The 17576-nt window shown below is 37.8% G+C and overlaps 1 protein-coding gene and 1 long non-coding RNA gene across 7 annotated transcripts in view; one reads left to right on the top strand and one right to left on the bottom strand.

Moving 5' to 3' along the window:
* LOC121234719 (probable LRR receptor-like serine/threonine-protein kinase At1g56140) overlaps positions 1-17576 on the bottom strand; it is a 65508-nt gene that overhangs the window by 38278 nt on the left and 9654 nt on the right. For all 6 annotated transcript variants that reach the window (XM_041130786.1, XM_041130787.1, XM_041130785.1 and 3 more), the window contains exons 3-6: positions 14950-15021; positions 14652-14723; positions 14495-14566; positions 14313-14384 (exon numbers count right to left, since the gene is read on the bottom strand). In XM_041130786.1, the coding sequence (XP_040986720.1) occupies positions 14313-14384; positions 14495-14566; positions 14652-14723; positions 14950-15021 (288 nt within the window). The remainder of the gene's footprint in view (positions 1-14312; positions 14385-14494; positions 14567-14651; positions 14724-14949; positions 15022-17576) is intronic.
* On the top strand, positions 92-16030 carry LOC121234721. The gene is made up of 3 exons (XR_005934441.1): positions 92-247; positions 8051-8057; positions 16020-16030. It is a non-coding gene; the product is annotated as an uncharacterized LOC121234721 (long non-coding RNA).

The raw sequence follows: 17576 nt of genomic DNA on the forward strand, positions 1-17576 counted from the left end.
GTTGCAATCTGATATTCATTACTTTTATAAGTAAAACATAATTAATAGTCGTCAATGGTAATTGATAAGTGCAAACAACCATAAAACAGGGGGCAAGCGGTGCTTAAGTAGGTGTTTCACTAATATCAGAAGGATTTGGATATGCTTGCCCCTGAGCCTGACAACACACTTTATCACAATGCACCCATACAAACCGAGCAACACAGCACCCAATGTTTTCTATAAAAGGGGTTAAAAAGAATAACAAGTGAGATTTACAGTGGTTTACAGCTGCCAGCCATCACTAGTTGTTACCGATGACCATAAAGGTTATTCTGCTACACTATTCAGATTTAGTTTGGATGGTGGGATATCTAAATCGTTACTTATCTGAATATAACCATTTCTCTACAATATAACTTGCAGTCACAGCTAAAAGAAATATTGAAATTGTATCACTATACAGTTATCTGATGGCTTACTCAAGACTAAAGGCATAACCACACATACTGTGCTCTTTTATTGTCCATGAAAACAAACAATCCATTCTTAAACATGGCTAGGAGCAGCAGTCCAGGTATGAATTTGAGTCCTGCATGCAAAGGATTTGTGTACATTGCCTATGCCATCCATTTGGGATTTCTAATTTAAGACCAGTTTGTATTTTGGCTTCAGGTTTTTCTAATCCAATATCATGGAAGAATCCAGGTAGAGGTAACTCAAACCTCTATTTGACCTTATTTGAAGTGGAGAGCATGATTATTTTGACAGTTACAATATTTTATGCTTTTTTATAGAAAACTAAAACCGTCATTTTCTTTAATTGAAAGGGGACTTTATGAATATTGGGAAGATGACTCCCTTGTGCTTAATACGAAGTATTTAGAAGGAGCACAACCCCTCAATTTTGAAGAGTGCAAGAGAATGTTGCTAGAGTTAGAAACCTCTATGGTCAGATTTTTCTATGAGGGGGACAACGGCCCAGAACAACAATACTCCAACATATGAGTGGCTATTTTGTCATACCGAAGTCCTAGGTTCTAAGTTCGGTTTGAACTTCAACTAGGGCCCATGGGCCAGATTTGTCTTATTGGATTAAAATTCTACAATTTAATATTTTATATTGTTATTGTTTGGTTGTTTGAATTTTTGAATTTTTATTTCACAAGGTAGTTAGTGGGTTTTGATAGTGGGCCTACTGCCCAGCCCACTGGGCTGCTTGTGGCACCAGCTTGGTGCCCATGTCAATTTAAAATATTTGACTTATAAATATGGAATGTTTACCCACACAAAAGTCAAGTTTTGTGCAGATTCACAAGGCTGGTAACAGTCCTAAGCTCTCAGACTTTCCTTAATTAAATAAGGAAGTTTAATTGCTGGAAATAGGACTTGGGAAGTTTCCTAATCCATTGGTGAGTAGGATTTTGAGTTTCCTGGCCAAATTAGGCATGATTTTTATTCTTATTAACACAGGAATAAATTAGGGTAGTTTGACTGATTGGGGCTGGAATACAACTTGGAAATTTCCAATTAAGAGGCTGCCGAGATTGTTTAGAACTAATCAGGAAAGAAGTTGACTTTAGAAATAGCTGTACAGCCACCATTAAAAACACCAGCAATCAATGCTGACCCATAACATTGAGTACAGGATATATTTCCTTATAAAACTCACAAGGATGTAGGGATCTGCAACTAGGGGTGGGCAGCGGGGCCCTGCCCCCGTTCGCCTAGCCTCTGCATGGCGGAGCAAACCCCCGTCCACCAGATGTGGGTAGCAGGGCCACCTGTCCCGCATTTGGCCCCCTAGCAGGGCCGGGGGCGAGCAGGGCCCAACATTGCTCAAGTAAGACTCTTGTATTGTCTTGGCAATACACTCTTGTGAACAAGTCTAACAAATTTAAAAACTGATAACATAGTTTTTATGTTATCAGTTTTCAAATTATTGTTATATATATAAATTTTAATTTACAATTTAAATTATATAATAATTTGGGTTTGGGTCCAAAAATAATTTTTAGGCCCAATGGGGCATCAGTACCCTTGAAGTGGGCAGGGGCAGGGCAGGGCAGGGCAGATTGGATGTCTGCTATGGGGCATCACCCCTATCTGTAACCAGCTTAGAAACCCAGTATATACAATAAAATCACCCCTATGAAAGGAAAACTTCAAACCAAATTAGGAAAGCTTCTGCCATATGAGAAATCACAATAGGAAGCTGCTGGGCCAACTTCCAGCCAGCCTTTCTCCCAAAACTGGCATCACGTTGAGGGTTTTGAACCCTAATCCCAGACTGCTGTATTATGCTGCCACCTATACACAAAAACCTAAGATAAACCCTAGTTCCTGCTTGTGCCACCAGACCCTACGGATTCCTTGTTCCTATATTTTTAACCTACTGCCACAGAAGTCTCAAGAGCCCCATACACACTTTGTGCTGCCAGTCTCTCCTCTGCCTATCCAAGGATTTCCTGCCACAAATCAGTCCCTGCACCCTGGTTAAGTTGCAGCCTCCCAAATCATCCCCTTGCCTCTCTTTTGAGTATTCGTTTGATGCCTCTAAAGCAGGCTGCCAGAAACAAGAATATACCACTAAGTCTATCAAATAGCCACGGTGAAAGAAATTCCAAAGTGAGTATATCATCACTGTCACCATTATATCAAATATCAATACTTGATTCAACTTTCATACAATCTATATTTATTTCTATATAGAGTTATGTTATTTGTGTGTGTGTGTGTGTGGAGTTTTTCTACAGACAACTGCCACTTGCAAACGGGACGTAACCAGGGTGGATGTGGCACGACTTGTGTAGGAAAATACAAAAGAAAAAAACAAAAGAAAACAAAAATAGGCACAGATTGTGTAAGGAAAAAAAACAAAAATAAAAAAGAGGCAAGAAGCAGACTAAAAACACAGAAAACTGATCGGCGAGCACAACCGATGAAATGCCTCCTAATAGAATTTCTCCTCCTACAAAAACAAACTCATTTTTAGATTTCATGTTGACAGGTTTCTCCTAAATCCATTTCCACGATTTTTCCCAAATGGGTTTTGTTGATGAAATGGCTCCATCCTACGTTTTATTTTCTTTATGTCCATTGACAAGAACTTTTCTGGTGGGTCAAGAACACGAAAGAAAATATGAGGAAGACAAGGATTGAGGAATAAGGAAATAAAAGGGCTGTTGGTCTGAATCTAAAGAGATCCATACGTCCAAAGCTAAGAACCTCCTTTCTTTTGTTTCTGCCATCAGAATCTTCTTAGGGTTTCCAAAAGTTCTCCAGGATTATAAACTAGACAGATGGAGAGGACGAGGGCGAGTGTTGTTCTTGAAATTGGAGAGGGAGTTGGCGGGTTCATAAAAACAGAGGTGAAGAGGGAGAATGGAGATGGAGAGCCAGAAAGGGAGAGGAGATGAAGATGAAAAACTATACGAAGGAGAGGGAGGGATATCATTGAAAACGCACCATTTTTCCTCAAAAAAATCAACTAAAACACAGTCGTTTCATTAATGACATGGCCACCACATCAGCGATTGCACGCCGGTTGTCCTAAGGCCGATTGCATCCAGCGTTTCTCGTGTGTGTGTGTATTTGTATGTAGAGTCAGATGTTTAACACTACTTACTGTAAGACCCATTATATTTATAAAAAAAATTGAAGTTTCTAATACTTTTTTATATATAAGCTGATATGATAGGTTTCACATTAACGGTGTGTTTGATGTGTCAGTAAACAGTCAGTAAACAGATTTACAAATAAATTTATTCTGGTATATATTGGTGGAAGTACACACCGACCCGAGACCGTCCATTAGAACAATCATGCATGTATGGGAACCCACGATGGCGGGAGCATTTTGAAGCTCTAATCTAAGCCTCTAAGCCTTTCCCACAGCCCTCGCACTCTCGGGTCCCTCACTACAAATCAGAAAAGGAGCAATAGACACTGCTAGAACACTGTTCAGAACTCAAGGAAAAACACCAATTTCATGTGTGGTGTCTCAGACACACTAAAAGACTCCTATTCTGATACCCAGGTTTAGAGCTTCAAAAGATTGCCATCCTCCTCAACTTAACATATATCACAGCAGCTTTAGGTGAGGATTTCTCTTCCATACTTCAAAACTTTGTCAAGGTGTTATGTTCCAACTTAGAACCCACACCTTAGTGACCTTGTTAGTGATCTTGCAGGCCATAGCTGCTGTTGAAGCAGCCAAGGACTTCCTCCAACTCCACCTCGGGCTGGAAAAGGTTTCCGAAGGTGAGAAACCACCCCGCTTCTTGGAGCACTAAAAATCTAGGTTGCTGCCAGCAAACCTAGACAGCACCTAGAACCCTACCCCTACCTAGTACTGCATGTAAAAGGCGTCGAAACATGCATAACGGATTCCTATGCATGCTAGGTGACACCATAGGCAGGACACACAAAACACACGCTGTCAGGAGCCTGAAAACATCATCGCAGCATCAAACAGCCCATAAAACCATGATTTCCCATGCTTTACATGTCTTGAACCAAGGGACACCCTCAAAGCACATGAATAGCACCCATTCACAGCATGTAAAATGTTTTTAAGTATGCTTTTGTAACTCAGAAACTAAACTTTTCTAAAAAGCAGAAGTTTCAGCATACCGAGCATCAACATGAACATTTTTTCATCAAGTCATTTTGTCCTGCATTTTCGACACATCAGGCTTGAATTGTTCACTGCAGTATGATGCACACAGCAGCTAGTGTCCAGGAAGGAAAACGTTTTTAAACCTTGTGCATACCCAAAACATGACATGCATAGTTAACTATATAAACTTATCAAATTCTTTCCAAAGTTTTGAAAGGGGATGCTGTTAACAACTCCAAATGACTCTAGAAGTCACATTCGAGCATGCTAGCATCTGTTTTCACCAAAAGCTCAGAAATTCCTTATAATACATCAAAGAGTGGTTGCTGCCAGCAACCACAAGTAGACCAAACAGCCAGAGTCTTGAGATTTACATGCATTCTAACTTACCAAAAATCATGAGAGCATGTCTACACTTACATACACAGTGTTAGAGGTCAAAATTGTAATAACTATAACTCAGGAGGGTATAATCATCAATTGTATGTTTAGTAATATAGTGAAACAGTGAGGAATAAACACAAGTTCGAACAACTGGTTTTCCCTCTTCTTTGTGTTCTCTCTAACTTTTGCAACATGGTATCAAAGAGTGGTTTCAAGATTGTTGATACCTGATTCCCTTTGTATGTATATATTTAAGAAAGAGGAAAAAAAAAAAAAAAAAACCAAGTCGCTTCCGGATTGTGGTGGTTGTTTGGGCCATATTAATGCTGCCAATTGTCAGTTGGTAGGGGTCAGTTATGGCTGCTGGCCCATTCTGCAGTGGTTGGCAATACGACAGCGCCACTGGGTGTGTCCTGAACGAAGTTTTCCGGCATAACAATCGGTTTAACATTGTTTCGGATGTTTTCCAAAGTCGTATCCAGTATTGGCTGCCGGATTTGAGCTCAACATCATATTCTATACTGTCTATTGACTTTCCCATCCTCGGAGGCCACCTGTCACTGCAACGTCAAAGTTGAGGGAGTGTTTGGTTGCAGTGCTCAGGCATTTGGCCTTGGAGTGAGGCTGTCCTTAACTAGAATTAATTGTATGTTTCTATCTCAAATAGAGCCAGTTTGGTAATGAGAATAATATAACCCACAACTACTTATTCTTGTTATAAATCAAATCAGAGTTTCAAGCCGGATCCGGTACAAGGCCATCTGTACCAGTACATACCCTGTTCAGATTCAATATTTTCCGGTTCATACCAGTTGGACCCAATACAGACTGGTTTGGAGCCAACATTTTCAACTATTTTCACCAATATTTGCAATTAATCCATCAGTACAAGCTGAAATCCAGTCATTCAAGTCTATCTCTCGCGTTCTTTCCAAATATTTCACACACCTACTTTAGCTCATATTTATACTTTCCAGATTGGATTCAAGCCAATTTCTTCAGTTTTTATCCATATTTCACATTTTGTATTGGTTTGCTACCTTTGGGTTGGATTGTGATTGTACTGAATTTGAGTCATTGTCTCTTACATCAAGCTTTAATGTGCCTATGACCTAGGTGAAATTGAAATGAAAGAACTATGTGCTTTGGTCAAAATCTCTTAAAGTGTTTTTGAAGGGCAAGGGTCTTCGTAGCCACTTGATTGATAAACAACTCGACACAACTAGTACTACATATGTTCAATGCGAGGAAGAAGATGCTCAAATCTTGTCCTTGATGTTGTCTAGCATTGAGCATAATATTTGTTCTAGTTTGATGCATCTTGACACTGCTCAAGCAGATGTATTTAGGTATTGGGCACATGACCCGCATTTATGAGTTGTGTAAGCAATTCTTTGGGTTAAAACAAGGTACTTTGGGTCTTGAAGAGCAATATTCTCAAATGATGAGTATATGTTAAGAGCTCAAAATGTATCAACCTATTACTTTCTAATGTTTCAAGTATGCAACAACAACGTGAAGACTTCTATGTTTGGGTATATTACTCTTGCGGATGCTGTTCGGGTCACGCACGGGCTTCATCTTCCACAGCTACTCTTGCCCATTCAGGTATAGTGTCCTCATGTCTTGTCTCATCTACTCAAGATCTATGGATCATTGATTCAGGAGCTAATGAACATTTGACCGGTTTGTCTTATTTCTTGTCTAAGTTAGATACTATGACATCTCCAAAGAGTGTTACTCTTGCTAATGGTTCTCTTGCTAAAGTTATAGGCATTGGATCCACTAAGCTCACTGACTCTATATCCTTGTAATCTGTTCTATATGCTCCTAGCTTGCCCTTCAATTTGCAGTCCATTAGTAAGATTACTCAAAATCTTGTTCGGTGACCTTTTATCCCTCTTTGTGTATCTTTCAAAATCTCAAGACGAGGGAAGAAGATTGGTACGGGGCATGAAGCTGGTGGTCTGTATTACGTTGATGTCAATCAGTCACCCACTCAAGCCCTCATATCCTCATCACCATCTGCTTTTGAATGGCATTGTCACCTTGGCCACTCCTCTCTTTCTCTTTTGAAACGTCAAGTTATGAATCTTGGAAATGTGTCTTCCTTTCCTTGTGAAGCATGTCAACTTAGCAAACACCATCGTGTCTTTTATAATTGAACATCTAGTTATTTTGAATTGGTTCACTCTGATATATGGGAACCAATCAATATTGTATTAGACAAGTTTCAGTATTTTGTTGATGACTACTCTCGTATGACATGGTTTTTTCCAATGAAGGTACAATTTGAACTTCTTTCCATATTTAAAGTCTTTTGGAAAGAAATTAAAACCCAATTTAGACAAAAAAAATTCAAGTTTTGCATTATGATAATGCTAGAGAATATCAATCTAGTGCCTTTACTTACTACTTAAGTAATAAAAGAATTGTTCATCAAACTTCATGTTCTTATACACCCCAACAGAATGGGGTGGCTAAACGCAAAAATCATCATTTGTTAGATGTAACTTGAGCACTTTTACTGCACATGCATGTTCCTAAACGATTTTGGAGTAATGACGTTCTTACTACTTGTCACCTTATTAATTGTATGCCTTCATCAGTCCTCGATGGTTTCTCTCCCTTCTCCATCTCGTTCCCTTCATCTCCATCTTTTTCTCTCCCTCCAAAAATCTTTGGGTGTATTTGCTATGTTCATAACCTTGGTCGAAGCTTTGATATACTTGATCCACATGCTACCAAGTGTCTTTTTGTTGGTTATTCCCGGACTCAAAAATGATATCCCTGCTATAGTCATGTTCTTAGACGCTACTTCACAAGTGCTGATGTCACCTTCTTTGAGTCCATACCCTATTTCTCGAACACATATTCGATTGTTGAGTGTGATTCTCTACCATTACCTACTCTTACCCTTTCTCCTTCATAGTGTGATCCTCTACCATCACCCACCCTTACCAACCCTCAATGCCTTCCCTTGTTCCTTTACAAGTTTACTCGCATATCTTGCGGCCCCCAGCTCACATGCATCCACCAACGTTGACTCCATCTTCAGATCCTGAGTTACCTAGTACTTCAGACTCTCCAACTATTGCTCTCTGAAAAGGCACTCATTCTTATATTACTCAACATCAAAGTAGCCAATTTGTCTCTTGTCATGCCTTATCTCCTTCATTCTCCAATTTTACTTCTCAACTTTCAAAACTTTCTGTTAGGATGCTTTATCTGATCCAGAATGGAGGACAGCTATGAAAAATGAAATGGACACCCTTCACCATAATGGGACATGGGATCTTGTTCCCCTACTATCTGGTAAACGACTGTTAGCTGTAAATGGGTATATACAATCAGATTCCATAATGATGGTTCTGTGGAACGTCTGAAAACCCACTTGGTTGCTAAGGGTTACACTCAAACTTATGGCATTGATTACGACAAGATTTTCTCCTCGGTAGCCAAAATTTCTTATGTTCGAGTGTTGATCTCCCTTGTTGCTAATTTGGATTGGCTCTTACTTCAGTTGGATGTTAAAAATGCATTCCTACAAGGCAACTTAATGAGGAAGTTTGTATGGAGCAACCACTTGGATTTGTTGCTCAGGGGGAGTACCGAGATACTGTGTGCAAGTTGAAAAATGCATTATATGGTTTGAAACAATTTTCCTCGAGCATGGCTTGAGAGGTTTTCTAATGTTGTATTGGCATTATGTCTTCATAGATGCCAAACAGACCATTCAATATTTTACCTACATAGTGATGCAGGTCATATTTTGTTGGTTGTATAAGCAGATAGCATTGTAATTACTGGGAGTGACTCGGCTGGAATTGCTAGGCTGAAAATTTTTTTACATGATTTGTTTCAGACAAAAGATTTGGGCAAGCTTAGGTATTTTCTTGGAATTGAAGTCAGTAGATCTAAAAAATGTATTAACCTATCTCAGAGAAAATATGTACTTGACCTTCTAGAAGAAACTAGCATGTTGGGTGCACGACCAATTGACACTTTTATGGATCCAAATCGTAAACTCTTGAAAGCAGAGGAGTTGTTTGGAGATCCAGGTAGGTCTCAAAGACTTGTTGGAAATTTAATTATCTTACCATCATTAGACCTAACATCTTTTATGTAGTGAGTGTAGTGAGTCAATTTCTACAAGGGTGGTCATACACGAGGTCGCAAATCTCCTAAGTGCAACCATTTTGGTCATAATAATCACTCAATAGACTAATGTTGGGATTTACATGGAAGACCATTTGGGTCCGCTAATCAGGCCATTTGTCAAGATATAGCCTCACCATCAACTAGCTCCAACCCACCTCCAGATTCAGACATGATAACCATACCGAGGGATAAGTATAATCAGCTTTTGTCTTGCACACAAGCTCCTCCATCTTCCATAGCTACTCTTGCCCAATCATGTACAACGTCTGCATATCTTCTTTCATCCACTCAAAATCCATGGATCATCAGTGCGGGAGCTAATGAACATATGACCGGTTTGTCTTATTCCTTATCTAATTTAGATACTATGAAATCTCCAAAGAGTATTACTCTTGCTAATGGTTATCTCGCTAAAGTTGCAAGAGTTTGATCAACTAGTACAATTACTCAAGCTCCAATGTTTAGTGAGTTTTTACCCCTCTTTATGTATCTTTCAGGATCTCAAGACAAGAAGGTTGATATGGAGCACGAAGCTGGTGGCCTATATTATCTTGATTTCGAGCATTTACCCACTCAAGCTCTCACATACTTCTCATCATCCGCTTTTGAATGGCATTGTCACCTTGGTCACCCTTCCATTTCCCTTTTGAAACGTTAGATTAGGAATTTTGGAAATATATCTTCCTTTCCTCATCAAGCGTCTCAACTTAGCAAACACCATTATGAATTTATGTGTCTTCTGTACCTCAAGTTGACCTAGTACATCATTTTCTCAATCCTTCTCCTCAGTTGCCAAAAGTTGTTCTATTCGAGTATTGATCTATCTTGCCACTGGTCTAAACTGGCCCTTATTTCAGTTGGATGTTAAAAATGCATTTCTACAAGAAGACTTGCACGAGAAAGTTTATATGGAGGAACCACCTAGGTTTGTTGCTTAGGGGGACTATCGAGGTGATGTATGCAAATTAAAAAAGGCATTATACGGTTTAAAGCAATCCTGTCAAGCATAGTCTAGACAAGTCTAAAAAGGGTATTAGTCTATCCTAGAGAAATTATGTACTTGACCTTTTGGAAGAAAATGGCTTGTTGGGTGCAAGACCTATAGACACTACTATGAATCCGAATCGTAAACTCTTGAAGGATGAAGGGGAGTTGTTTGAAGATCCAAGTAGGTATCAACGACTTGTTAGAAAATTAAATAATCTTACTATCAGTAGACTTGACATCTCTTATGCAGTGAGTCAATTTCTAGAAACACCAAGGGTCTCACATCAACACAGTAGAGTTGAAGCTTTCTCAGATGCTGATTGGGCACAGTCTCCTTCAAATAAAAGATCTACTACTAGATACTATACCTTTGTAGGAGGTAACATGGTTACATGGAAGAGTGAGAAACAAACAGTAGTAGCTCGTTCTAGAGCAAAAGCTTAATACAGGGCAATGGCTTACACTAGGAGTTGACATGGTTGTAACATTAACTTCAAGAGATTGGATTTCAAGCACATGTTCCTCTTCAGTTATTTTGTGATAATTAAGTTGCAGTGCATATTGCCTCTTATCATGTGTTCCATGGGAGAACAAAGCATATAGAGATTGATTGTCACCATTCGAGATAAGATATTGAGCGGTGACATTTCTAGACCTTTTGTGAAGTTTGCTAATCAACTTGCACATGTGTATACTAAGTTCTTGTGTCATACTCAGTTAAAGTTTATTTGTTCCAAGCTAGTTTATACAATATATATGACCTAACTTGAGGGGGAGTGTTAAAGGACGTAATTGTAATAAATATAACTCATGAGGGTATAAACAAATAGTAGTAGCTCGTTCTAAAGCGAAAGCTTAATACAGGGCAATGGCTCACACTATGAGTTGACATGGTTGCAACATTTCTTTCAAGAGATTGAATTTCAAGCTCCTGATCCACTTCAATTATTTTATGATAATCAAGTTGTAGTGCATATTGCCTCAATGCCTCTTATCCTATGTTCCATGAGAGGGCTAAGCATATAGAGATTGATTGTCACCATTCAAGATCCGATAAAAAGTAGTGACATTTCTAGACCTTTTGTGAAGTTTGCTGATCAACTTGCATATGTGTATACTAAGTCCTTGTGTCATACTCGGTTAAAATTTATTTTTTCCAAGCCAGTTTAAGCTATATATGGCCTAACTGAAAGGGAGTGTTAGAGGGCATAATTGCAATAATAATAACTCATGGTGAAGTTCAAACAACTAGTTTTCCCTCTTCTTGGTGTTCTCTCTAACTTTTGCAACACACAGCATGGTGAAGTTCAAGAGTAGACATGCATGATCCAAGGTCAGTTTTATTCACTATCACTAGGCAGATAGCAAGCAGAACTATGAAGTATAGGTTCATACCTTAGTCAATAATAGTAAGAGTTTGAGTAGGGATTGACATGGAATGTGTATGTAACTTACGTTTGATTGACATGCTTAGTTGATTCTCAAATCTAAGGAGTTGACGTAAGCAACATGATCATAACATTAGGTGTGCTGTAATTATTCTGTTTTGCACGAAAAAGTTTTGTTCACCTATGCCATCTATAGCCATGTTCAATGTGAGCCCCTTTTTATGAACATACAATGAATTGTCACAATGTGCTTGTGGATGCAATTATGCATGGTATACTGATTTTTCACTTGTAAAAAAAAAATGTTTGGTATACTGATTTAGTTGTTTATTTGGAATGGTTGCTATGCCACGAAATTCACTTCTGTATATGTCATAAATGGATGCCATGCCACAATACCGTGCTTATGTTAATATGCCATGTTTAGTGCTACGTCATGCATATGAATATGACATGCACATGAATATGACATGCCATGAACATCAAGAAGTCAGAATGTTCTCATGCATCGTGATAAGATAAGAAAGAAGTTATGCAAATAGTAAGTAAGATTTTGATGTTTGGCCTTGTGTTAAGGGTGGATGTGCAAGCCACAAACCTAAGTGCGGTCCACCATATGTCATGTAATGATTAATGCGGCAACGACAATTGGACCAATGCACATATGTTATGATGCCCACTATGCAAGTGAAAGACAAGATTAACAAGTCATTCACTCATCCATGTTACATAAACTGCCATGATTACGTATAACATTCTACATATGTTACTATTGAACAATCCACATGCTATATATAAGTATGATCATGCATGAACGTTTTCAAGGTAAAGCCTAAGGTCAAGTTAAGTTAGGTTTGCAGTATGATGTGTTGTTTATTGAGTTTTCGACTCGCCTTTTGTTTGGTTTTATGTTTTAATGTCCCAGATAATGATACAGTGGACGCCAAGTAGGATGGCTAGGAGTTGATTTATTTTACCAGTCTTAGACCTTACAAATAAGTGTTAATGTCACATAGGAGTAGTTTATGTTTTACGTCATTATGTCATTACGTTCAGTTTTATAAGACAGTTTCATGTTAAGCAATTTTATGCTTCAATAAGATGATCAAGGGTTTTATGATGTCATATCTATTCACAGGGCATAAAGTTACGTAAGTTCATAACATTCCTGACCTATAGGAAGGGGTGTTACATATTTGGACTTGTTTACGCAATGTACCCTACTACCTACTTCAATAGTGAAAGGGACCATCACCAATGATACACACCAGCATCATCCACCATTCTGCCTACCATTATTGGCTCTGACACCACTTGTTAGAGAGACAAACACCCTTAGGAATTCTTCAATGAAATTATAATATTACATAATGGAACACTAAAAAACCAAAAAATTCGGACTATAGATTTGGTGCAACTATGCTAATATTAATCGCTTGCATTTATTACATATTTTCATTATGTGATTTAACTTCTTACATTCACACATACATACTCAACAACGATAAAATCAAAGAGTCAATGTATTCTAGTCATTTAATCAACTAAAACCACCATTATTGGCATGAATGAATAATAATTCATTCTTACCCACAAAAATAAAGAATAATAATTCACCACCTTTGCAAAGCTTCTTAATAGTTGCAATGCTTTATCAATGAAAGCTAAGGCCAAGCCAAACCTCTCCCCTCATGTCCTTAATGTTGGACAATATCAAGGGGAGATTGTTGGAATCCCACACTTGGTTAGAAGGTTTTTTTTTTCTTGGTTGGTTTTGTAAAGTGGCTACTTACCACATTGAACAAAGGAAAAACCAAAGTTCACCCTGATTTTTTTCCTAGAGTTAGATTTCAAGCAGTGAGACCATCTTCTCTTTCCCGGCTTTTAGTTAGCCCAACATTTGGTTACTTCCAAAAACTTGTTATCAGGATGGAGACCTTCTTGTTTTGTCTTTCTGTTATTTAACTCATTAGCAATCTTCTTTCAATGAATCTTTGTCGCTTTTGGTCAGATCTTCCAATGGCTAATTTTCCAACAGCAATAATTGTTATGTGACCAAATCTATTTGACAAAGTTTAATCAGTCCAACTGCACAGCCCACAGTTACTTATATGCAATTGTTTCATCACTTCTTGTACACAGTGACAATCGATACTCATTGAGTGATTTTCGAAACAAAAATGGATATTTCTGCATCCGAAATCTGTCCCACTTCAATTGTAGCATATGGCTATGGTAGTTGTATGAAACACGAAAAAATATTGCAGGGAATATATAAAAGAATATTGTAATGAAATGGATCGGATGCATCAAATTACTATAAGGTACATATTATAAAAACTTCAAATTTCCTCAGGTATGAATCCTAGGAATTGGTCAGTACTGCAACTTTCTAGAATATTCCCCAATATCTTTAGGAGATCAAGTTCAAATTTTGAAATATTTCCTTACCATATTTCTTAGGTTCAATGCAATTTTCTAAGCCATGTCAATAAAATCCTTTATTTATAAAACCTCAAAGTCATCTTATCTGAACATCCATAACTTTTACTCGTATGCCAAAATGAGAAGATATTGCTTTTGCATAACCTTGTTCTTCTGCCAGATACACTGTATATAATTGGAAGTTGTTAAAAACGTGATGATTCTTAATTTTAACTTATCAAAAAAATATAATTGGAAGTTCTTTCAGAATTTTCCAAAGGCTATATCTCCAAGCTACCAAATGTGGTCTACAAAAATGAAGTTCCAAAAGAAATGGAAAAGGCAGTCAAGGATGGAATAAAACTTACAATTGTTCTAATTTGGTTAAATTTCCAAGCTCAAATGGCAGAGGACCAGAGAAGTTGTTAAAACCGAGAGCCCTATAAAATTGAAAAGTGAAGCAAAAAATATTATTCCAAGGGTTTTATGATTTTAGGTTCAGATTATTAACTTGAGTAAATGAACCAAGTAAAAGGTGACTGGAATTCACAGTGATCTTAATTCAGTAAGCTTCCCAAGTTCCACCGGAAGCTTCCCAGATAATGCATTAATGCCAAAGCTCCTGGTCAGAATATAAATAAACAACACCATATGTAGGAATTAAGTACCAATCAATTGCATTCAAATCATACTGTAGATGAGCTTACAGGTACAGCAAGCCAGTTAGGTTGCCAATAGATGCAGAGATGGGACCAGTTAAGTAATTCTGGCGCAAATCCCTGTAAGAAAAAAAGGAAACTCAATTTCTCCTATTAGGGAATAATGCTAATGAAAAAGCATGTAACACATTTACCAACACCTCCCAGAGAGGAAAAAAAAAAAAAAGTGTAGCACATATTTCAAGCAGTTGATAATGTGCAACGTAATTCTGATTCAGCTTATATACAAGATAACCAATCATACAGTTCAGATCAAGTATACCAATACACAATTGAAAAACCATACAGATTGGTGAGGTAAGACAAAGTCCAAAGCTCATCTGGTAGTACACCAACAACGTCCAATTCATAAACCTTCCTGTCAAAAGAATTTGAAAACAAACAAAAAATTAAATGAGAGGATAAAGATTCATATATCCAAGATTTCAACTAATTCCAATTGAAGGTTTTAAGCTAAGACATAATGGTCTTGTGACAAGGATAGCCATTAAAGGGCTCTGCCTACTCAATTTTTGGATTCTAGAAGCTCTTTTCCCTTGATTTCAATAAAGGCAATCTTTTCTTCCTGATAAAACTCGGTAGACTGCTTTCCAGGGGCAGAGAAGTTCAAATCCATGAAAGCCATGAGATACCTTAAACTCAAATTTCGACCAAGAAAACCAGAGTGGGAACCTGAATGATTCAACAGTGAATACCCTTACCACTGGGTTTCCTTGTTTAATATATTTCTAGAAGAAAACGAGACTCCTCATGGCTGGAAGATCTACACAGCCTCATGTTACATGGAAAGGGAAGCTTTGCTTTGTTTTGAGAGGCCATGAAAGCAGGATATTTAAGGATTGGGATGGGTTCATAATATATTACTCCCATCCTGGTGCAATGAACGTTTTGAGAGCACTAGAGGGTAGTAACATCATTGGGGAGCCATTGACTCAACTGGTGTACTAAACAACCTCAATTTTTTCAAATATTTTCAAGAGGTAACAGAACCTGTGAATCACAACATGGAAGGAATGCCACAAGAGGAACTTCTGCTAGTATAGAAGTGGATTTTTAACTGGTCGGTGGCGGAGGAAGGCTCGAGCTGGTAAGGCATTTTTCTAGGTCTCATAGGGAAAACAAATATGGAGCGTTGAGTATGGGTTTGCAATGATGTTTGAAATTGGTTGCTGGTGCTTAAATTGTTTGGGTTCCAATTTCCTGTTGATTGTGCTGATGGGTTGCATAGCAAGTGTATGTATTTGGATTTTGTGCTTCATATGTTCAATGAAATGCCCAAAGAGATTGTAGAACTGGGATGGAAATAATTACTGCAAATATAGATTTTTGTTTGGTGGAAGTAATTGATAATGAAAGATTCAATGGTTAGCATGTATTTGGATCAGGCTAATTCTTGCTGTATGTTCTTCTCAATTGAACAAAATTATAAAATTGAGCCCATTTTAGAGCCTTAAGTGTCTTCTTTTGTGGGGTTGTACAGTGGAAAACCCATAGGCTTTTCCCCTTGAGCATTCAGCAACATGATGGCATGCAGTCTGAGGGTATTGACAGGAAGTATATACTTCAGTTTTGTGTTGTACAACTCCTTTTTTTTTTTTTATGACAAGGAATCTCTGAGACCTTGCAAGTGAAGCATGTCCTTTACCTTGCTAAACCACGGACGACTTGCAAATACAGTAAAATAAAAAAGAATGGGCATGAGTTTTGGGATATAAAGGGTGTCGTCAAGAACATATGTGGAAATATGCACTCAAAGTTCTTAGTTTTCTTGAGGATAGCAGAAGAGGTCATGGAATTGGACCCATTTCCAAGTGAAAATAATGATGAGAAGGTAATATTTTTGGAAGGTGGTTTTATGGCCAATCGAAAAGTTTGAAGAAGCCTTAAGAGCTTTAAATTATGAAAGTCCATATGAAGCATTATTACTTGAAATGAAGTGGTTAATGTATATGTGGATTCTAGCTTGATGGAGTTGGCTGTGGAAATCTTTTTTTGGAAATCCTAATGGATTACTCGTGGAGATAAACAAACCTGTCTTCCAGCCAACAGTTGTAAAAAATCTCAGTACTGTTTACATTCATAATGGAGCAAACACTAGTTGGGATGTACAGCTGGTAGTAAAGTTCAAAGATAAACACAGAGTAATTATTCCTTCAATATATACTCATAAAAAAAAAAACAAATTATTCCTTCAATATTATCTTCATGTGTTGCATGTTTCAAATTAGTGAAAACTGATTTGTGTAGGTTCATACCTGAGGACAGCTGTAGGTAGTTTAGCTATATTGAGATGTGCATTTGATATTGCTCATAATGCTGTCAAGTTGGAGGATATATCTGCTTAAGAGGATTTAGAATGTAGTTGTAATCACCTTGTGGGCAAAGTCTTCTAAAGGGGAAGGTATTGACACATGTCAAACCAAAGGGGCTTGGAATACATAGTGGACCTTTGGTCCATTGGGTGATCCGTAGTTTGTTAGAGATAAGTTAGTAGTTAAGCCCATTCTCCTTGTATAAAAGTAGCTTAAATCATGTAAAAAATCATTCAAAAGCTTAATACAAAATAAAATCTTTTTTTTCTCTCTCTTTTCTTGGAGGCATAGTCATCCTCAAATTTGAACAATTTTCACTCTTTCATTCACTTTTCACTTATCCAAGCATGTTCTATCAAGCATGTAGCAATTGGTATCAAAGAAGTAGATACTAAAATGGCTGAAGATTACACCAACCCTCATCTCAACTTTGAGAATTATCATGCTGCGATCCCCGAAGTATTTTTCCCTCCGTACACTTAGCATTTTTGTCTCCGTACACTTAATGCTGCAAGGGTGGTTGAGGGCGTTTGACGGTGAGTTTGTTGTGTAGAAAGGAAGATGGGTCTTCTGAAACTGGTAGTGATCGAATCAAAGGTAT

The sequence above is a fragment of the Juglans microcarpa x Juglans regia genome, chromosome 6D, assembly GCF_004785595.1.
Source record: "Juglans microcarpa x Juglans regia isolate MS1-56 chromosome 6D, Jm3101_v1.0, whole genome shotgun sequence".
In the NCBI taxonomy this organism is placed as follows: domain Eukaryota; kingdom Viridiplantae; phylum Streptophyta; class Magnoliopsida; order Fagales; family Juglandaceae; genus Juglans; species Juglans microcarpa x Juglans regia.